At 41.8% G+C, this 23357-nt stretch overlaps 1 protein-coding gene across 1 annotated transcript in view; it reads right to left on the reverse strand.

The window, feature by feature from the left end:
- HHLA1 (HHLA1 neighbor of OC90) overlaps nucleotides 1-21263 on the reverse strand; it is a 36901-nt gene extending 15638 nt beyond the window's left edge. The window contains exons 1-10 of the mRNA XM_055287282.1: nucleotides 21185-21263; nucleotides 20106-20165; nucleotides 16063-16122; nucleotides 14626-14706; nucleotides 11427-11510; nucleotides 11243-11326; nucleotides 4829-4912; nucleotides 3152-3208; nucleotides 2960-3046; nucleotides 669-917 (exon numbers count right to left, since the gene is read on the reverse strand). Coding sequence (XP_055143257.1) covers nucleotides 669-917; nucleotides 2960-3046; nucleotides 3152-3208; nucleotides 4829-4912; nucleotides 11243-11326; nucleotides 11427-11510; nucleotides 14626-14706; nucleotides 16063-16122; nucleotides 20106-20165; nucleotides 21185-21263 — 925 coding nt within the window. The remainder of the gene's footprint in view (nucleotides 1-668; nucleotides 918-2959; nucleotides 3047-3151; nucleotides 3209-4828; nucleotides 4913-11242; nucleotides 11327-11426; nucleotides 11511-14625; nucleotides 14707-16062; nucleotides 16123-20105; nucleotides 20166-21184) is intronic.
- Between the last annotated feature and the right edge of the window lie 2094 nt (nucleotides 21264-23357).

The following is a 23357-nucleotide window of genomic DNA, read 5'->3' on the forward strand; positions in this document are numbered from 1 at the left end:
AAAACATCGACTCTTAATGAGCTACCTCTATTTTATATTATTTCCAAATAGGAAAAATAAGGTAAGCATGCCTTTTGTGTCTTCAGTGATGACACTGCTGATCATGTATACAAGATGCTGGGGAGGCAGGAGCCTCCTGCAGGCCATTGGTGGCAGCTTTCCCACTGGTGTCAAGTCATTAACATATTCTTGGCATCATTATCAAACCAGCTACAGACTAACCTAGCCATGCCGTAAAATATTGACTTCATTTCACCACTTCATGTGAATTTCGGGAGCGATGTCGCTAAATGCTTTGCTGAAATATAAATACTTTTGCCACAAAATACTGTGATTATATAAGACATTAGCATTGAAGGAGGCTGGGTGAAGGGTACCGGGAACTCTCTATATTATTTTTGCAACTCTTTGTGAGTCTTAAACTATTTCAGGATAAAAAGTCATCAAAATACATATTAGAAATACATTATGTCAATGGCATTTTCTGCCTTTGCCTGATCTTGTAGAACCCATACTGGCTCATATAGATCTATTATTTAAGTAAGCCGACGCGTAACTTCAGTTGGTGAAGAAGGGATTAAGGTAAGGATTTTGCTTATATATGTGAGCCTAGAGGGAACAGGAGTGAGGCACAGTAAAGGGGAGGAAAGGGTGAGAATGCATCTTACCCAAGGCTGGGAGAGTGTGGGAGGCACTGACCCATGTGGCCGTGGCCCTGACAGGAAGCTCAGGAGGCCTGCCTGTGTTCAGGGTTTCCTCTGTTTCTGAAGGAGCAGCTGTCTCTGTCCAGGGAGAGGTTCTCAGAGCAGATGCCCAGGGTGTGCTCTGGGTCCAGCTTTGGCGGCTTGTACTTGGTAGTGTTTTCTGGCTTTTGATGGTGGGCTTTGAAGTCCTGGCAGTTCCCCTCGTAGCTGCACCTTCAGGGAGGCAGTCAATGGTAGCTTTAACATGCTTGACACTTTGGGCATAAAAAAACTGAAAGGTCACTGGACAGCAAATATACCGAATGTGGATATTCAAACCTTTCTCTAAACAGCATCAAATAAAACCAAAAAGAAGTATTTCTCCTTGAATTCAAATTAAGATAAAATAACAGTTTGCAAAAAAGTCTGTGATGAATCACACTGAACAGAATGTAAAGCTCTCAGGCTTAAAAGTATCAGGCATTTGCTACGTGTCCTGAACAGATCCGGACCCCTGTCAGAGCCTTTCTTCCACCTCCAGCCCTCAGCCACTCCAGTACTCTGGTACATGTCCTTGGAAGAGGAATTAGTCTCCTCCACGTGCCTTATGGATACAACTAAAAAACAAAAGTGAAATTTGGGGGAATCAGAAGCTTCCAGACAGAAACAGCTTGAAAAATAGGCTCCCATAGAGTTAGCCGGAGGGCTTAATTCAGAGGGAAATCTACCCAGCATCCTTGGTTGCTCCCTGAAGAAAAGAAAGAAGAGGGCTCAGGTATTAATTTCACCTATATCTTCCCTAGGGAAGGCTCAAGTGATGGCAGCAGTGGATATGAGGATGACAGGCTCCTATTAGCCCATAGAGTCCTTTCCTCTGGGAAGACAAAGACTGGCCTATATTCTGGTGGGCAGAGCCTGTGTTGGATTTTGGCCCCCACCTCCCCTGAATGCATGTAGAATGCGAACTGTCTACTTGCAGGAGTGGCCTTGCAGCCTCATTTCCTCTCTCTGCCCTATTTCTGGGCCCAATAACACCCTGTGTGCAACACCAGCCTGAGCCTTGCTCCCAGATCAACCAGACATGGGGCTAAGTACATCTAGCCAAACTATCACTCAGTCAGGGTACTTGCTTTCAGGCACATCAACTTTAGCATCAGCTTGTAAATATGTCCTCTCTTCCTAAGCATTTTTTCTTGTTGAAGGAGCACAAAGTGGGAGAATTAATTGAGACCGGTGTGTGTGTTGGGGTCGGGGGGAGGTGGGGTGGGAATGTCATGGAAAGACTCTCCAAATAAATGAGATTGACTCAACCCTAAGATCTGTCCTGAGAATTGGGCAGGTGAAGGCAATCTACAACTGCCCATTTCATCTTCTTATCAAGTAGCCTTGTCCCACACAGATTGAGATTCCTTCTACAGCATAATCAAAAGATGCCCTACAATAAATATAAAGCAAAGTAACCCCTGAAGTGGAGTTGCAGATTTGTTGTATCCTTCATTGCACTTCAAGAGAAAGTGATGAAGAGCCTACTATGTGCAAGGCACCAAGGGGAAGGCAGGCTGTGAGGCTGAAGGAAACTACTTATCCTACCTTCCAGTTCCTTTCATTGAGGAGACACACATAGAAGTGTCAACTGTGTTGCAACCTGGAGTAAAGTAAAGTCCAAATGACATACAAGTGCTGTGTTATGGTACCATAGAAGACAAAGACTGACTTAGATTGGGGGATATTTAAAAAAGAGGAGGTAGTGTCTAAGGTGGCAATTGACAGGCAAATAGGGTTCTGAAATATGGAAAAGTAGGGAAGGAGTTCCAGATGGAGACAACAGCACGACCCATTTGGCACAGAGGGGCATGAAGGTGGGGCATGGTTAGGTAGGGACTGGGTATTACAGAGTGGCCAGGTCTCCAGCATAGGGTCACAAATTCAAATATCTACAAAACCCAAGTAGTTAATATGAGAAAAAAAGTGGAAGGCAATAGGGGGCGGAGAGGACTATGGAACAGAGGGAAAAGTTGCTCTTCCTAGCGGGGGAATGAGAGTGGCACCTACTCAGCTCCAGTTGTTTATTGCCATGTGTTGGGGGGAAGATCTAGAATTGCCAGACCTTTTGCAAGATAATCCAGAAATTCATTTCTTTAAAATGGCAAAGTTCTGTGATTTTTAACACATTATAGCTAAACACAACACCTTAGGGCAGCTTTCAGTCGTTAGTGTGCCACATGGGACCCTGGTCTGGGGAGTCTATGGGAGGAGTTTGGGAGGTTGGTACTCACCCAGAACACCAGACATGCCGCTGGTAAATGTGTAATTGATAACGGGATATTTTTCCTCCATCTCCCAGATGTCAGAAAGATTCCTTCCTGCAAAAATCACACCAACAGTATCAGATCTTGGGTTTCATCTGCTGGACAGTTGTGTCTATTTCTCAGCCCAGAGAGCTTGTCAAAGAATGTCTAGTGGTTTACCTGACTTTCCTGTCATCACACAGATGAAGATGCAATCTGATTCATTGCTTTGACTCACTGTAAGACAAACCAGTACACAATAAGACTTAGCCATGGGTCTGAAGCTGTAAGTCTTTGATTGAGATGAAAATTAAGTTGAAAGTACCTAACTTAGGATAACATAGGAAAATAAGCCTGACTCTTTACTCTTAAGGCAGTCCTCATTTTCCACCTTCTTTATCTTATTTGGCTGGGTTTGGGGGATGGTGTAGTGGCTAAGGCAGAGTCTCTGAGGTCAGCTTCCATGGTTACAACATCAGCTCTGCCACTTACTAGCTATGCAAACATGAATGAACTGCTTGACCTCTTCAGGACTCAGTTTGCCCCTTTATAAAATGGTGAAAATTCAAATCCCACAATCCCTTATTTGTAATTCCCAAATCCCCAAATATCTGTAAGACAACATGTTTTGTGTGAGCTTGGTACCCAAATTTGAAAAATGTGAGGCTATGATAGTCTTTATCTATCCTACTTAGTGTAAAGAGCTGAACATTTTGCCAAATTACTATTAACGTGTTTGATTACACTGGGCTTCTCTGGATGCTGTTGGAGAAGTTACATCAGGTATGATGTGCACACGCTATTAGATCTTCAAAGTCTGAAAACTTCTGAATTCCTAAACATACTTTTCCCTGACGATGCTGCCTAAAGAACTGTGGACATGGGGTTGCATGTCTCTCATAGGATTACAGGAAAATCCAAGGAGATAATGGGAGTGATGTGCTAGGTATGGTGCCCAGCAGATAGAAGAGCACAGTAGCTAGAGTAATCATTATTGTTATTATTAATGTATTACTATTATTATATATATTAGGATAGTGACATAAGAGCACAAGCTAAGAGCCAGATCACCTGGTTTAGAATTCTGCTTCTGCAGAGTGATTTTGAGCAATTTACTTAACCCCTCTGTGACAGTTTCCTCACCTGTCAAGTAGGGATAAATATAGTAGCTGCCCCAAAAGGTTGTAGTGAGGATCCAATGAGAGAATACATGGAAAGCCCTTACAAGATTATCTGACACCTAATGATAGCTATTACTATTTCTCTTTCTCCTTCCCTCCTGCTTTTAAAACAGTAGCTGCTCCACAGTGCATCACACCATCTTTCTGCTGAGACCAATTTTTGGACTGTCGAATAGATCCTTGCTTTTCAAAGTGGGTCCCTAAGGAAATGTGATTTTCCTGGGGGTTGCATGAAACCACCTTATAAATGAGGTGCATCATTCTTAACTGTACTCCAAACATGGGCTTAGGCTCCATATAGATTTAAACCTGAATTCTGGTACCAAACTTAAGCAAAATATTCAACCTCTCTGGATCTCAGTTTTGTCCTCCTTAAAATGGGGGTATATCTACCCACCAGAAGATGTTTTCTTGAGTCTGCCTACGTTCCTTTAACTTTTGAGCTTTGGATTCTTCCTCCAACTTTCTGGATCCCAGAAATATGAAGACTTAAATATTGGTGTATTTACTGGTGTGGAAACTGGACCACACTGATTATCTAAATAAAGATTACATGAAGGTTTCTGGCAGCCTGGCCTATGGCAGGTGTTGGGGTGAGGAACATAATATGCTTGATTATCTACCACAACAGATGCTAAACCTCAAAGTTGCCAAAGCGTTTTCAAGATGAACACACCTGAGAGGATGGAGGTTGACTTAAAAATCTCTGTGAGGTAGCTGGTAGAATTGCCAATGATATCTACCAGTAGAGCTGTAAAATCTGCAAGACAAATTTAGGAGGTTTAAATTTCTGCTTCAGAGACAAAAGGAGAAAAGTATACTGTATTTGGATTTTTCAGAGTAGATTTTACAAGTTTGATTTAGTTTAGTGTATTGAGGAATATCAACAATGATACAGAGAAATACTACTAATTCTAAAAAACGAGAAGTCTTGATTTCAGGCCAGAAGGAAACTTTGGATCCACTGTTAAAATCCTCTTTCTTCTTCTATCATCCTCTCTCTCAACCCCTTCTCTGCTAACATCTAAGAGCTATGAAAGGCCACATTGCTGAATAATGGTCTTTCTGGTGGATTTTCCCCATTGTTTCATGTAATTGTTTTTAGAATACCAACTCCATCTGATAGGAAGCAGCCCCACAGACATGTAATGTAAATTTACAGACTTGAGGGTTGGAAAATGAAAATGCAATGTGGAATTTAGTGGTGAGTTATAAACTATGAAGAATAGAGACAAGACAAGACACTTTATAAAATTGTCACCAGCAACCTTTCCTTCTGCCCCCCTTTTAAGGGAACTGATGGTGGTGGCGGTGAGGAGTGGTGTCTGAGATAACTTTTTCAGCATTTCACGTTGTAGAATCATTGTGAACTTTCTTTCTCAGCTGGGTTTAAACAGGGCCATTGCCTGACATAGTGGGTACCATTGACTGTGAACATTCCTAATATTCTTCTAGTCAAACAGCTGTCATCTCCTTCTTTGTTCATTTATGGCTTTCCATGATCCAGCAAATTCTTGACTTCTAAACAAGGCGAATGTGTTTGAGGAGCCCCAGTCATTTTCTAGAGAGGAAGCTTCGTGGGTCCAGTGGATGATTTCCCATCATGCTGTGTAAATGCTCCTTTCACTCATTAATGGCATCAGGAGTTTGGGCAGGAGCAAGCTAACTTGAAAATACAGAACCAAGAGAGGTAGGAAAATGTTATGTGACAATTAGTGGAATGTGTAGCCAAGACCAACAGATGATGGGCACTACTATGTAAGAACCAAAGCCACGAGGTGCTCTTACTACATCTGCACAGGCACATTTTAACCTCCTGGAGGGAGAACACCTATGCAGTATGTAGTATACCTATGCAGGTATAGACACCTGTATATGCAGAAGGTAGGCAAACATGGGCACCCTTTCTCTCTTCTCTTTTTTTTTTTTTTTTTTTTTTTGAGACGGAGTCTCACTCTGTCGCACAGGCTGGAGCGCAGTGGTGCAATCTCGGCTCACTGCAGGTTCCGCCTCCCAGGTTCATGCCATTCTCCTACCTCAGCCTCCCAAGTAGCTGGGACTAAGGCACCTGCCAACACACCCAGCTAATTTTTTTGTATTTTTAGTAGAGACAGGGTTTCACCGTGTTAGCCAGGATGGTCTCAATCTACTGACCTCGTGCTCCACCTGCCTTGGCCTCCTTCTCTGTCTCTTTAGACCAGTCTGTTCTTAGTCATTTGTGGAAACTGAGGAAGGGTATTATCTCTTAGTTATTCCATATATTTTCTTTCTGCTTCTAAAAATTCTCATTTGTTTATTAATCCATTTATCTAATAAATATCCATTGAGCATTTGCAGTGTGCCATACGCTTACTAGGTACTGGAGAGTTGTGTAAGACATACAGAAGAAGCTGAGGTTAGTGGGGAAGCCAGATTCATAAACAGACCAATAAAACGCAATTTGGAAGTTGTTATTAATCTTGCATAGAAGCTATGAGCATGGCTTTGAAGCCACACACAAAACATGGAGTCCAGGTTTTTCCCAAGGCTCAGAACGATGATGTAACTTGTCCAAAGTTCCAGAGTACGCGGCAGAGCTTGGATTTCAGCTGAGGTCTGCCTTGGGCTGAAGCTTCCACCATTCCCAGTATTCTTACCACCACTCATGAAACCTGTTGCTCAATGCATTTTGTCAATTCTCCCTTTAGAACTGTTTTCACAATCTGCTTTTTAGGCTTGGAAGAAAGCCAGTTATTATTAACTCAAGGGTATTCTTTGCATTTATGAAAGTTTGAATTACCTAATTTACTAGCAATGATCAAAATGAATGATGCATGACTACCTTCATACATAAATAGAAGGTAGAATTACAAAATCCTTTTTACCTATCCATTTGGTAATGATTTAAGACTGTCTCTTAACACTCAGTGTTGGCAAATGTGAGTGGAAAAACATAGGCATTCAAACATTGTTGGTAAGACTGTAAACGTATGCAAGACTTTTAGAAGACATTTTAGCAATTCAAATCATTATAATATTGTTTCCCTGTCAGCCAACAATTCTATTTTGAGGGCTTTATTCTGCAGAGGTAATTGGGCAAGTAGTCTAAGTGATTTTACACAGGTGTTCATCACAGCATTGTTTATAATTGCAAAAATACAAGGAATTAGCCAAGTTTCCAACAAGAGGAGACAAATTAAATAAATCATGGTACATTCTTTCAATGAATACTAAGAATTCATGTGAAGGATGAGGCATACTTGCATTCACTGGAATGAAATGGTTTTTTTAAGACGTATGGGTTAGTTTGAGAGTGGATTATAAAATTGCGTGACAAAAAATGAAAGATACTGATGGTTGTCTTTCAATATCGATTATCCCACCTTCCTTTAGTAAGAGAGTATCAAATTTTAGTTGGGAACATGGTGGTTTAAAGCAACGACTATAATTTCAAGCTTGTTTTGTGGGTGAGTGTAGCCATGAGGTTAAATTCTCGGAAATAGGATGTAAGAGGGAGAAATGTGAATGGTTTCCAGGCTGTGAGTTCATAGTGAATGTGCATGCCTTCTGGGATGGTTTGGATCTGTGTCCTTGCCCAAATCTCATGTCAAATTATAATCCACAATGTTGGAGGTGAGGCGTGGTAAGAGGTGATTGGATCATGGGGGCAGACTTCTCATGAATGGGTTAGCACCATGCCTTTGGTGCTGTTCTCATGATAATGAGTGAGTTATTGTGAGATCTGGTTGTTTAAAACACCTTTCCCCTTGTTCTCCCTTGCTCCTGCTCTAGTCATGTAAGATCTGCCTGCTTCTAATTCCCCTCTGCCATGATTGTAAGTTTCCTGAGGCCTCCCCAGAAGCTGAGCAGAAGCAGTCATGTTTCCTGTACAGCCTGCAGAACCATGAGCTGATTAGACCTCTTCTCTTTGTAAATTACCCAGTTTCAGGTATTTCTTTATAGCAATGTGAGAATGGACTAATACACCTTCCAAATCCTTTCTCCCCTTCATCGTAGCTGGAGTGTGAATGTGCTGGCAACATACCTTAGGCTATGAGAACACAGATCTTTATGAAAGGCAAAGCAACAAGCTAAAAGGAGCCTGGGCCCCCAAACCATCAAACCATTAGAGAAGCCCTGGCATGTCTACATGCCCAGATTATCACACATGAAAGCAATTAACTTCTATCTTCTTTAAACTAGACTATTTTGGAGTCATTTGTTACAGTAGCCCACCCTGTATTCTAAATAATACAAAGAATGGGTTCCTATATGTAGAGCAGGATGTCTACACTGATGGGTAGATATTAGCTGGGGTACATAAGTAGATAGGTAGGTTAGATAAGTAGCTTAGATGACAGGTTGGATAGATAAGTGGGTTATATAGGTAGTATAGACAGCCTTGGATAGCATTTATCAGCATGTTAATAGTGACTACCAGTGGATGGTGGGATATCAGCTATTTCTGGTTTCTTAGTTTTCCTGTCCATGTCACATAGCATCTTGACATCACAGTACATTATTTTTAAAATCAAGAAAATTTAAGCCAGTTTCATTTAGGAAGAAAAAAAGGAAAATATGCAAATATACCCTCAAAGGAGGGCTATAGGTCAGAGTTGAAAACATTAAAAAGAAAATGATCCAGATCTAAAGATCATCCACAAAGACACCTTCCCCAAAGGCCTACGTGTACAGCCTCTCATGGTGGTGCTGTGACTTCTTGTCAAAGCTGGCGAAAGTTGCTATGACCTACCAGAGGAACAGCATGCAATTTTATCAGTAGATAATGATCCATGGATCATTCTTTTCATATAATTGTTGCAAGTGTGTGGAAATATGATTTGACTCATGAAATAAAATTATAAACTTTCTCCAGGCAGATGTAACTTTTTAAATCTTATTTTTATCTTTCACACAATCAAGATAGGGACTCACCCAGCACAGACTTCTATCCTCAACAGGGGTTAATTAAATGGTGAGAAAGGCAGGATTATGAAGAATTTTTTCCTCGCAAATGTATTTGTTGATAAGATTCACAGGGTAAATTACATAAGATAATATACATTAAGTGCCACATTTTCTTAATCCAGTCTATCGTTGTGGCACATATACACCATGGAATACTATGCAGCCATAAAAAATGATGAGTTCGTGTCCTTTGTAGGGACATGGATGAAACTGGAAAACATCATTCTCAGTAAACTATCGCAAGGACAAAAAACCAAACACCGCATGTTCTCACTCATAGGTGGGAATTGAACAATGAGAACTCATGGACACAGGAAGGGGAACATCACGCTCTGGGGACTGTTGTGGGGTGGGGGGAGGGGGGAGGGACAGCATTAGGAGATACATCTAATGCTAAATGACGAGTTAATGGGTGCAGGAAATCAACATGGCACATGGATACATATGTAACAAACCTGCACAATGTGCACATGTACCCTAAAACCCTAAAGTATAATAAAAAAATAAAAAAATAAAGATAATATACATTAAGTACTCATTGTAATGTCTCACATATAGTACTCATTAAATATTAGTAATTCTTTCCTTTAATATTTTCACAATATTTGTTTTAGAAATTCTACTCTGTGGGGGAAATAATCTGAAACAGGGAAGAGTTTATGCACAAAGATGTCCAAGGCAAAATTATTTATATTAAGAAAAACCTAGATCCACTCAAAAGTCTAAGAACAGCACAGTGGCTAAGAGAATGCTTGCATTCACTGGTTACATAGTCATTACAAATGTTTATGAAGAGTTTGTAATATGGTGAAAAGTATTAATATCAGACTAAGTGGTGAAAAGTACAAGAGGCTTTGGTTGCCTTTAGTGCTTGCTTCCCTTACAATCTCGTATTTAACAAGCAGCCAGAAGGATCCTTTTAAAATGTCAGATCATGTCCCTTCCCTGTGCAGACAATCACAATGGCTTCCTTCTTATTCTGGGTGGAAATTAGAATCCTCACAGTAGACCTTAAACCTCTATATGATCTGCAACACCCTCCCCACTTTGCCCTCACCAATCAGTGCTAATTTCCTACAACTCTGTCCTGGCTAACCTGCTCCAGCTATGCTGGCTTCTCTGGTCCTCATGCTGCTGCCTAGGCCTTTGTCTGGACCACTGTCCCCAGGAACAACCACAGGGCTGGCCCCTCACATCCTGAAGGTCACCCCTCAACCCTCACGTCATTTGGAGAAGACTTTCCTGACCACCCTACACACAGCAATATCCCCCACCGTGACTTTTCCCTCCAGCTTTCCCATGCTTCATGGTTCCCATGGTCAGGCTGTCAGCCCACACACCGTGTACTTGCAGTACATTTATTTACTCTCTGCTCCCCGCTAGGAATCTATGTCCCACGGGAGCAGGAGGTGTGTTCACTTTGCTCTGTGTGCTTTCCCCACACCTAGAAGAGTGCATGGGTCATAGTGCATGCTCAAACAGAATTACTGAATGGGTGAATTAGAGGTGCAAAACTTGCCACTTTTATTTTTCAGTATTCTGTAAAATAAGGAACACGTAATACTTTAAAGTTTTATTTATAAAACTAGCATATGAACATACTCTCTTTGGGAAAAAAAAGGTTCAGATAATCTAAGGTTCTTTTAACCAACATTCTTCCACTCCAAAGCACATACTCTAATCTTCTTTTCAAAGGGAATCACCTATCTGGTGCCCACATATGTGTTCTTATCAATAACATTGTTCTGTTTGTATTTTTGTGTAACTTTCTTTTTCTAATTAAAAATCTCTTGGAAGTTTTTCCATGTACAGGCCAAATTTGAGTACACTCACTCATTTATGTATTATCTGTGGCTGTTTTTGAAAGTTTAATTATATGGGAGACTACTTAACCATTTTCCCTCACGATGGATATTTAGGTTGTTCCTCAATTTTGCAATTAAAACAACGCTTCATGAGCATTTTCCTCCTGTTGCTTTTGCACACACAACTGTTTTTCACCGGGGTAATGAATGAGCACATGGTTAAGGGTAGTGGATAGGACCATATTTTCCTATCTTACATTGAGGAAAAGCAAAAACTTATCTGAAAGGACACAAGCAAAATTGGAAAAGCTGCAAGCCTCATGGTTAGCTGTACCCACCTGATAAGTCATTGGTCCGATTGTTTAAACAGTAGCAATACCTTGTGGGGAATTTCGCGGGGTCCACCATCTTCAGGTTAGAAACTGTGAAGAGAAAGGATTCAACAGAGATCCTGACACACAGACCGACCCTGCAACACATCCCTACCGCCACCACCATCAAGAAGAGCCAGCCAGCACTCACTGTTGTAAACAGCTACAGAAAACTTGTGGAAGGCGAAGGAACTGTAGGAAGTGACACTCAGCAAGGAGAAGAACTTCTTGCTATCTGCCAAAACATACCAGATAAAGAGACAGACAGATGCCTACTAACGTAACAATAATACAAATAAGTAAACAGTCCCTAAGAAATTAACAATGCAAATAAAGAAACCAAAGATGAAAATAAAGAAACAAACAAAAAAGTAATACAAATAAAAAATAATAAACAAAGTAAAACTAAACAAAAAAAACTGAAGAGTATGTATCATTTGTCTATATTTCCTGATCCATCCTTAAGCTGTGGCAACTCTCTAAGAAAGATCCCAGGCGTATTAGACTCCTGAGGCTGCTGTAACAACTTATCACAAACTTGGTGGCCCAAAACAGCAGAAATTTGTTCTCTCACAGTTTTGGGGGCTAGAAGTCTGAAACTCAGTAGGACACCCTCCCTTCAAGGGCTCTAAAGGAGAATCTGTTCTTGCCTCTCTCAGCTCTGGTGGCTGCCTGTGTCCCTTGGCTTGTGGCCACATCTCTCTCTGTTCTATCGTCACATGGTCTTTTCTTCTGTGTGTGTCTCCTTTGCCTCTTTCTTGTAAGGACCCTTGTGGTGGCATCTGGCACAACACAGATAATCCTGGACAATGGCCTCATCTCAAAATCTTTAACTCAATCAATCTGTTATCATATCAGGTGATATTCACTCTTTTGACATATAAAGTAGTATTCACAGATTGTGGTAATTACAAAGTGGATATCTTTGGCCATTTTCAGTCTACTACACAGAGAAAGGGAATTTTTTTTTTAACCAGGAATACTAACATAGACAATCAGGTTTAGGAATACATGCACGAGCATCTTATCTACTCTCCATCAGTGCCTGTTCTTGGTTTATATCTGGAAGACAGTTCAGTAGAGGGAGGTCTTTCCAGACTATGGTCTGAGAATCACCCACCTGCATCAACTCACCTGGTGCACCTCTTAAAACAGCACATTCCTGGATGTGACCCCAGGTCTACTAAATCAGACGGTGAAGAAAGGGGAAAGGTGGGTATGCCCAGGGTTCTGAATTTTAACAAAGTTCTCAGGTGAATTTTTTTTTTTTTAGACAGGGTCTTGCTCTGTCACTCAGGCTGGAATGCAATCATGCAATCACAGCTCACTGCAGCCTTGACCTCTCAGGCTCCAGTGATCCTTCCACCTCAGCCTCCCAAAGTGCTGGGATTGTAGGCATGAGCCACTGTGCCTGGCCTCAGGTGATTTTTATTCATATAAATTTGTGACCCACTGTGATGGTAGATAGAATGGCAGAATCATTAAACTTGGGCGCACACAAATCACCAGTGGCACCCATTCCCCCTCGGCTCTCTGGCTATTGCCCTCTGAAGACCCTAATGCAGTACACTGGGTGGGAACCAGACTCTGTATTTAATGAGCTCCTTAGAAGAATAGGGTATACGCCAAAATGTGAATACTCCAGTACTCAGTTTTTTTGATGATAAGAATCACAAGTAGCACTTGTTAAAAATGTAGCACTTTGGGCCCCTTCCAAAATCAACTGGATCAGAATCTCTGGAGCAGGAACCTGGGGAGATGAATATTTAAGAAGTATGTCAGGTCCTTCTTATTGTGCAACAAGTCTGGGAAACTTTGGGCTACATCACAAACTTGGATTAAACAGTTCTGAATTCCAATTCTATATGGCAATGGGCATGCCTCAAAGTCTGCATCTAGAAAATGGGAGTGAGAGTACCACTGCATGGAGGTTATACAAGGATTAAATTAGTCATTGGAGGAGTTTTGAGTTCCTCGAAGGTATGAGTTATGACATTTGAGTCTTTGCAAAATTTCACAGAGCCCAGTGCAGGGCCTTGCAGAGGAGAGGACAGGAGTAACAGTTCAGGGCTGGAAGGGCTAAATGTTTTGAAGCCCATCCCTCCAGCTGATGATTCAGTCTGTCCACAGCACCATCTACACGCAGATCACTGCCTTCTTATCCTGCACCTCCCAAGGCAGCCCTATCCATGGCAACTCTCATGAGAGCAAATTGGAGGCAGGAGCTGTATCTCTGTGATGTACAGCAACAGGCATTGGGACAGGGATGGATAATAATGTTGATGGGTAAATGTCTAAGTGAACAAGTGTAGAGCCACCAAGCACAGATGTGCAGAGTGTGTATTGCATAATCCTAGGGAATGCCATTTGCAGAGACCTCAGTGCTGAATTGGCATTCCCCATCCCCCTTATTCTAAATAACATGTATCTTTACCTATTTATTGTGTTTATTGTTTGTTTTTGGTTACCCCTTCACCCACTAGAATGGAAGGTCCCCCAGGCCAGAGATTTTTGGTTTTTGTTTACTGCCTTATCCTCCAATACTTAGAATAGTGCCTGGCCTGTGATAGATGTTCTATGAATATTGATTGAAGAAAGTGAGAATAAATAGTGAAGGCAGTGAGGAACGTACACTAGGGATCGTTCAGGCTTTGCTGTCATTCACTAAGTATGTGTTACATCAAATCATTTTGCTAGATGCTAAAGAACACAGGAAGAAGATTACAATAATATTGTAATCATAATATTGTCTTAAAAAAGAAATCCAGAATCATATTAACTTAATCAATGAGTAATTATTGTTAGTTTATGGCAACAGAATTAAAATTACAAACATACCGTGTCTGGAATGCAATTTGCTCTCAAAATTCTTGTAAACCTTCTTCTACGTCATTTTGAGTTAGTTAGGACAATGAATTCTGCATTCTGTTTTTGTTTTTGTTTTTTGAGACAAAGTCTCACTCTTTCTCTCAGGCTGGAATGCAGTGGCGTGATCACAGCTCACTGCAGCCTCGACCTTCTGGGCTCAAGCAATCCTTCCACCTCAGCCTCCCTGGTAGCTGGGACCACAGGCATGCACAACTGCATGCAGCTAATTTTTCTATTTTTTGTACAGGCGGGGTTTTGCCGTGTTGCCTAGGCTGGTCTCAAACTCCTGAGCGCAAGCAGCTTCCCAAAGTGCTGGGATTACAGGTGAGAGCCACTGAGCTCAGCCTATTCTCCACTCTGAACACCGAGAAACTGAGACACAGAAGTGAAGTGTCTTGTTGAGGCAACAGAAAGGTTCAGAAAAGACACTGGTACAAGAAAAAAAAAAATGGACCTGGATTGTGCTTTTAAAAAATGATTACCTTTTAACACTCTACTCAGCATCCCATTCACAAGCTCTGTCAGGTTAAGTGCGGACAGATCGATCGACCTTGCAGGCAGCTCTGAAAGAGATTCAGAGATAATGTCACTGGCAGGCTTTTCTCGGCAAGAGAAAAAGTTCCTCATTTCCAAACTTCAAGCAGATATTCAACTTGTTTGCACATGTGCAGAACACGAAACAAGTGCCAGGCACAAGGGATTCCAAGTCAAGACGAGGGTCCTGACCTCAGGAGGTGACAGTCAACAGAGTGACAAATATAGATAAGAGAAATCCCAATGAAGCACAGAAAACATAAACTTTTAGTGACAATTGCATCTCTGCATTTGGAGAGACTCGGGCAGAGGTGGGCAGATCACGAGGTCAGGAGATCGAGACCATCCTGGCTAACATGGTGTAACCCCGTCTCTACTAAAAATACAAAAAAATTAGCCGGGTGTGGTGGCAGGCACCTGTAGTCCCAGCTACTCGGGAGACTGAGGCAGGAGAATGGCGTGAACCCGGGAAGCAGAGCTTGCAGTGAGCCAAGATAGCGCCACTGGACCCCAGCCTGGGCCACAAAGTGAGACTCCATCTCGAAAAAAAAAAAAAAAAAAAAAAAGGCGTCTCAAGCATAATGGGAAGCCCAAGGGCATTGCAGGAGTTCTTAGCAGCTCTGTGTTTGAAAATAAGTACCCCGTGTAAAAGTGGGGTCCACACACCCTGGCTGAGCATTGACATCACCTGGAAATATATATATTTTTTTAATTACACGATTCCAGTACCTGGGCTTCATCCTCAGAAATTCAGAGTTAATAGGTCCAGGATGTGACCCAGGATGGAGGGAGAAATCTCCCAGGTGTAGCAGGAGTGGCAGCGTGCAGTGAGTGGAGTTAAAATTCCCGCTTCCTCCGGCTATTCCTTAATGATTTGGAAACTGACAAGGCGTGGTGGCTCATGCCTGTAATCCCAGCACTTTGGGAGGCCAAGGTGGGTGGATCACGTGGGATCAGGAGTTTGGGACCAGCCTGGCCAACATGGTGAAACCCTGTATCTACTAAAAATATAAAAATTAGCTGGGTGTGGTGGCCGGTGCCTGTAATCCCAGCTACTTGGAAGGCTGAGGCAGGAGAATCGCTTGAGCCTGGGAGGCGGAGGTTGCAGTGAGCCAAGATCGTGCTATTGCAATCCAGCCTGGGCAACAAGGGTGAAACTCCATCTAAAAAAAAAAAAAAAAATTTGGAAACAGTTGACAAGATGGAAATAGTTCTTGATGCTCCTCTTTATTCAAACGTTGTCTTCTTCAACTTTTACTTAATGATCAGATAATGATTAGAGAGGTGACGTTCTCTCCACTGTGAGAAACAACAGAGGTCCAGAGAAGTGGAGGAATTGCTCTGCAGCCCAGACAACCCAAGGGATTTGGGGGAGCGGCACTCACCCGTCGTAGCAAGAAATGCCACCCCCTTCTCCTTCCTCTCTTCTCCTCTAAGGCCAGACACTGGGAAGGAAACAGTTTTCATGAGAAAAATGCAGGAGGTCCAGTTCCTACCCCCAGGAATGGAAGAAGCCTTGGAAGCCTCTTTGACATCTGCTCTCCGTGTGAGAGTCACTGGCGGACACTGAGGAAAGGCAGATCCCCGACTCTTCTGCATGGCACTGATACAGATTCTAATCTCTGTGGGGTGGGTGTGGCCTAGAAATACATATTTTAATAAATAAGCTTGGTGATTCTGATACAGGGGGTCTAATTTACCCCACTCCTTAACAGAGTAGGGAAACTGAGGCCCAGAGAGGAGAAAAACCTTGCTTAAATTTGCACAACTGAGCAGTGGTGATAAAGGGCTAGAACTCTAGAACTGTAGAGCATGGCCAAAATATTAGGCCTCTTGCCTACTTAGCAAATTTCATGCGACCAAAGGAGAAAATGTCAGAGAAAAATTTGAAATTTCAAAGGCATTCATTCATTCATTCTTCATTGGTTCGTTCAACAAATATTCACTAAGGGCCAAGCAATATGCTAGGCAATATGAAGTGGTAAAGGGGAATGAACCCGGTCTCCAGTTCCATGGGGCTTCCTGTGTGTGATTTGGTCAGGGAGGAGAAGACTCACAGGTTGTGACAAGACAGGAGTGTCAACACGGTGTGGGAGCACCAGGGCACTAGCCTGGTGTCAGGGGATGGAGAAAGCCTTCTTGTGGAAGTGACGTTAAGCAGAGACCAGAAGGATCAGTTATTTTGGATCACGTGCTATAGAATCACCCTGCACTTGTCACTACAACTGTTGGAGTGGTCATTTTTCATGTTATACCTGGATGGAGAAGGTGCATTATTTTACATTTTACTTTATTAAATTAAATGAGACAGAAGCGACGTATCTTGTCGGGGTCACAAAGAGGTTCAGGAAAGAAGCTGGTACAAAAAAAGCTAGTATCACATGTAACATGAAAAATGACCACTGCAACAATAAGTACCAGTAGGATGGAGAAGGTGCTGTATTTTACGTTTTCATTTTGCAAATGGAAAACAACAAGCCACAGAGTCTGAAAAATGTGTCCTGCATTACAGAATAAGTCAGGATTTAGGGCTGCCTAGGAATGTCCCATCTTTTTCCTTCTTAACATCTTTATTTCCAGACACTGAAATAAAAGTTTTCATGAATAAAATAGTAACCTGAAAGTACAGCCTCAAGCAATTCATAACATCCTTAGAAATCATCTTGTCCAACACTTTGAAGAATGGATAAATTGAAATCCCCAAACTTGATTTGATGTACCTAAATCCCATATTGGGCTAGTGTCCAAGATAAAATCAGAAAAGAGCAATCTCAACTCTTTGTCCATGTTCTTCTCCCTCACTTCTTTTTATTTTACTTTCAAATTTAATTTAAATTAATTTTATTGAAAAACACTTAACATGAAATCTACCCTATTAATTTTTTTTTTTTTTTTTTTTTTTTTTTTTGGAGATGGAGTCTTGCTCTGTCGCCCAGGCTGGAGTGCAGTGGTGCGATCTCACTGCAACCTCTGCCTCCTGGGGTCAAGCGATTCTCCTGCCTCAGCCTCCTGAGTAGCTGGGATTACAGGTACATGCCACTACGCCTGGCTAATATTTGTATTTTTAGTAGAGCTGGGGCTTCACCATGTTGGTCAGGCAGGTCTCAAACTCCTGACCTCATGATCCACCCACCTCAGCCCCCCAAAGTGCTGGGATTACAGGCGTGAGCCACCACGCCCAGCCCAATTAACAGATTTTTAAGTGCACAATATAGTATTGTTACTGATCGTTACTAGGCTGTGCAGATCTTTAGAACTTACTCATCTTGCGTAACTGAAATTTCATTCTCATTGAACAACAAACTTCCCATTTCCGTCTCCTAAGCCCCTGATGACCGCCTTTCTACTCTTGGCTTCTGTGAGTTTGACTATTTTAGAAACCTCATGAAAGTGGTATCATGCAGTATGACTTCTGCGACTGATTCATTTCACTTAGCTTACTATCCTCCAGGTTCACTCATGTTATCTCATATGGCAGCGTTTTCTTATTTAAGACCGAATAATATTGCATTGAGTGTATATACTGCATTTCCTTTTTCTGTTTATCCATCAATGGACATTTAGGTTGCTATCTTCTGCTTTTTGGATACCACGTCGAAACTGAGTCAAGTCAGCTGTTGCCTGCTTAAACCAATTTGGCGTTTTACCAATTGCCAAGCTTTTTGGTTAAATATCAGAGCTTCTGGGGTTAGAAGTAGGTGGGGACTCTAACTCCCCTTCACCGTAACAGGGCTACTGGAGGCAAGGGGCTTATGTCACAACAAAAGGAAGTCTGAGACAGATGTAATTAAGCAGGGCAAATGCTGCCAACTAGCCAGCTCTCTAGCTTGGGTGAGGCCACTCCACCCGCTCAGGCACCCGCATGGCACTTTACCTGCGCAGTCTACTCTGCACCAGCTGCTATAAGATCTGCCGGAGGCACCAATCAACCTTGCTTGTGACCTGCCAAGGCAACAGAGTCCTCCATGCAGGTGAGAGACCAGGGTTATGTCAGTTCGGGGTCTCCAGGCAGCAGGGATGCCGCAGGCTACCAGGCTGGCAGGATTCCTATACCTTTCCAGCCAGAATGGTGGGCCCTGTGTCGCCTTCTTCACTGAGCACCATGGTTTTTTTTTTTTGCACCATTCCTTTCACCAAGGAAAGAGTATTTCTACCACTCCTTTTTTTAAATTACAAATCCTTGGGTTGATTTTGATAACAATATTTGAAGTCTGAAGTAAACACCAGTGGAGCACAGATTTTTGAACAGGATGTAATACAGAGCATTTTTCAGATAAGTTCCCTGACAGATTACAAAAAGATATTTTTCTATTTTTGGATGAAAAGACAACCATAATAATATCTTTAAAATAGAAGTTTCCTGGCATTTTTTGTACTTCTTAATGCTTAGTATTTTATCACTTTTTATCCTTCATGATTACCTGTGGGGCAGGAATAGTTGTTCCCATTTAAGGAGAAGAAAATTGGAAGCTCTACTAAGAAAAATATTTATGGAAAGTTATCCTACTTACACACAATAAATTGGCACAATTGGTGCTTTCAGGAAAGGGAAGCTGTTGGCTGGGGGAGCATTTTAACTTTATACACTTTTGTACCTTTTGCTATCTGAACTATGTGAATGTACTAATTTAAAATAAATAAGAATATAAAAATAGTCCAGGTCTGGTGGCTCACGCCTGTAATGCTAGCAGTTTGGAAGGCTGAAGCACGTGGATCCCTTGAGCTCAGGAGTTCAAGACCTGCCTGGGCAACATGGTGAAACCCTGTTTCTAACAAAAGTACAAAATATTATCCAGGTGTGGTGGTACATGCCTGTGGTCCTAGCTATCAGGGGGCTGAGGTGGGAGAATCTCCTGAGCCTGGGGGGTGGAGGTTGCAGTGAGTTGAGATTGTGCCACCTGACTCCCATCTGGGTGACAGAGTAAGACCCCATCTCAAAAAAGTAAATAAATGAATAAAAATAAAAAGTAAAACACAATTTCCATCAAAACTAAAACCAAAACCAAACCAAAAAATTGTCCTGCTTGTTCACTAAAATTTAGAAACAGAAACCTGTTCCCTGGTTCCTCTTGTCCTTTCTATTGCAATGTATTTACCATTGTACTGCAAAATCAGTTTCATAGCATCAAAAAGAAAGGCAAAGAAAGATGAAATTATTACAAACGCGATGATGGCAAGTAACAGTACCTCCCATTATAAAATCTTCTATCATCAATGGAATGTCACAATCTTTGTGGATTTATTAAGATCACAAGGATTCAATGAACCATAAAGAAATGAGCAGCTCACAGGAATCATTGTTGTGACTATTAGAGTGTTAGATGTGGATATAATCGCTGTCTTATCAGTAGAGAAAGTAAGGCTTGGGGAAGTCAAGGAATTTGCCCAAGAACAGTCAGCTGAAAAGGAGCCCTTATCACCCACTTACTTGTTGTAGGTAAAAAGGTCATTCCCTTCTCTTTCTTGGCTTCTCCTCTGATGCCAGATACTAAAGTAAAAAAGGTTTAATCAGAGAAATTATAACCAAGACATAATATCAGAGATAATTTGATTCAACATACCCATTTTACAGATGAGAGAATTATGATCTGGGGTTGTGAAGTGACATTTAGTCCCACATCTAGTTTGTTCATTCATTTAATCATTTAGTCATCAAATATTTGTTGACCAACTACTAATGATGGATGGTGCTATTGAGTGCCGAGTGTTTGCTAGGCATTGTGTGTGCTGGAAAGGCAGACACATAGGAAAACAACATTGAATACCTTGAAGGGAAGAGTAAGGGTGTGTAACAGGGGGCTGATCTAGTCTCAGGAATCTGGAAGCCTTCCCTGAGAGGGGACGTTGAGCTGAGCTCTGAAGAATGAATAGCATTTGAGAAGGATTTAACTAATTGGGGGAATATTTGATGTATAGAGAACAGCACAAGCCCAGTGTCTGAGGTAGGCATGAGTATTACTTTAAAGAATTGAAAGAAGGCCAACAGTGATGGGGTCATAAAGAATGAAGGAGGTGGAGGTGGTAGGAAGCAAGGATGGTGAGGGAGGCAGGGTCACGCAGAGCCTGAAAAGGACCTGGTGCACTACACAGAGAGAAGTAGGAAGTCCGCAAATAATTTGGGGCAGAGGGAGAGAAAAGAGGGAGGAACTTGGAAGATGATATAACAAGATTTATGAAAAGATCACTCAGGCTGATTGGTGGTGAATGGGTCATGGAGAGACAAGAGGAGAAGCTGGTTTGGAAAGCTGTCTCATGGTCCAGGAAAGGGAAAATAATGTTTTGGACAAAGGTGGTAACAGTGGAGGTGAAGAGAATTCTTTTGCATAGATGGGACTTAAATGCAAAAAGTCAAGGGAACAACAGAAGTGGGGAAGTTATTCTTGTCATTTTGAACAAATTCATTTGGATTCTGGGCAGAAATGTTGGCTACTGAGGTTCTCTAAAGCACAGTGAATACTCCAATTTATTATACGGAATAGATACTTCCAGAACTCCAACCAGACCCACCTGTGTTCCAAAGGGACAAGACACACGCCAGGCCCATGCACAGCCTCACTGGAGGACCACGTGACAGGAAGCCCAGCATGCTTGTGATACTCTGGCCCACCTGGAATGAAGCAAGCAAACACTTAGGAAACTAAGCACATTGATGCAGGCCTTTGAGAACAGTGCATAAGGAATCATTAAAATCACAATCTGAAAAAGGCGTTGTACTAGGTTAGAAGAGGTTAGGAAGCTAGGGTAACATTAACTCCACAATTTAATTGGCTTAACAACAAAAGTTGATTTCTTGTTTGCAGTATGTATTCACTGCATTTTGGTGGGGAACTCTGTTCCACACAGTCTCTCAGGGACTCCAGTTAATGGAGCTCCACTATCCTGTAGTTCTCCGTGTGGCAACTGTAGCCTCCTTAGACTTTGATTCACTGGGACACTGGAAGGGAGAGAGCTGTGGGATTATGCACCAACTCTTAAGTGCTTTGGCGGGAAGCAACACATTTGCTTTTGCTTGCAGCCCATACCAAAATTACTTACATGACCCTGCATGACTGCAGGAAATCTGGGAATGTAGAGGGGGACACATACATATTCAGGGAGCATTTATGTTTCTTCCATGGGTTTCCTGGCTGTTGAGATGGGAAATATCCCTCAAATACAGCATCACTTACTCTGATAAACAGGAAAATATATTATCATAGGAGTATGTGTGTTCACAGTCTTTTTCCTTCTCTGCAGCACTCTGTGCCTGCCATTCTCATTTTGCATTTGCCATGCAAAATCACCATGATATTTACAGTTGCAAAGCTGAGACTAAATTGAATAATGGCTAACATTTATTGAGCACTTTCTGTGTGCCAGATGCCACACAGAACACTGTCTGATGCATACTTCATAACTGCACAGTCTTTCTGTGTAGGTATAAATGTAATGACAATTTAAATACAGGCTGCACAGATACGATTTGAAAAGAGGAGAAATTTACAATTGGTAGAGAATTGGATTTATCTGGAAGGTGAATTGGGCAGGAAGAAAACTCAAGAGAATGTGTGCTTGAATTGGAGAAAAATGTTGCAGGAAGGGAGCATCCTCAGGGCAAATTGCATTTTGAGAAGTGCTGCTGTCCTTTAGGAATGGGAAGCCCCTGTGGAATTTTCTTAAAAGATCCCAGAAACACTTAAATAGCTTTTTAATTATTGATAGATATGTGACTGGCATTTGTTCTAGATGCCACCCCACACAGAGACAGGTCTTACAAGGAAGCAAGAAGCTGGGGCTTTCTTGGAATTCGCCTATTCTCATAAGTCTGGTTACTCTCTGAATAACAATTTTCCTCATCTGCAAAACAGTTAAGAGAACTCTCACAGGGTCTTTGTGAGGATTTAAAATAATGAATCCAGAGCATTTAATCCAGTGCCTGGCACATCGTTATGCTCACAGTACATACCAGGCATCAAGCTCAGGCTGGAGACACACGGACAGAGTAGACACTGCCACTTCCCTTGAGCTGTTTAGTAACTTAGAAGATGTAGACACATGCCCCACTAATTCACACTCAAGGCCGGCTGTGCTAAATTCTCCACTGAGAGAGAGAGAGACAGGGAGAGAGAGAGCGAGCACCTGGTGAAGCCAGGACTTAGCGTTCTCTCCAGCAAAGGGTGACAGGGGGTGGAAGTGGGCAGGCAATTCCTGCTGAGTGAGGATTCTTTCCTTTGGCACCTCAACCACTGTGCAAACATTATCTCCCCTTTCTGAGCCTCGTGTGTAGAATGGACAGAGTCATAGCTACTTTGAAGTCATTTTTGTGAAGATTAAATGAGACAATGAAATATGGTGCTTAGTACAATCTCCAGAATATTGTAGATATTAGGAATCTTAATTTCTTTCTCATTCTCTTATCTTTCTCTCTTTTCTCCTCTTTCCCCCTTCTTCTTCTGTATCTATTTCAGAACTCAGCATCATACCAGAGAAATATGGAATTAAAAGATAAAAACATAGTAGAAAAACAATTATTTACATTTATATAATAGCTACAAATTTCTCTCTTTTTGACTCTTGCTTCATTATGTTAACCATCCTCTTCCATTTACTAAGAGTAAACATTCTAAGATTTATTTATTTTTATTTTTATTTTTTTGAGACAGAGTTTCGCTGTTGTTGCCCAGGCTGGAGTGCGATGGTG

This window comes from Symphalangus syndactylus, chromosome 7, assembly GCF_028878055.3.
Source record: "Symphalangus syndactylus isolate Jambi chromosome 7, NHGRI_mSymSyn1-v2.1_pri, whole genome shotgun sequence".
NCBI lineage: Eukaryota > Metazoa > Chordata > Mammalia > Primates > Hylobatidae > Symphalangus > Symphalangus syndactylus.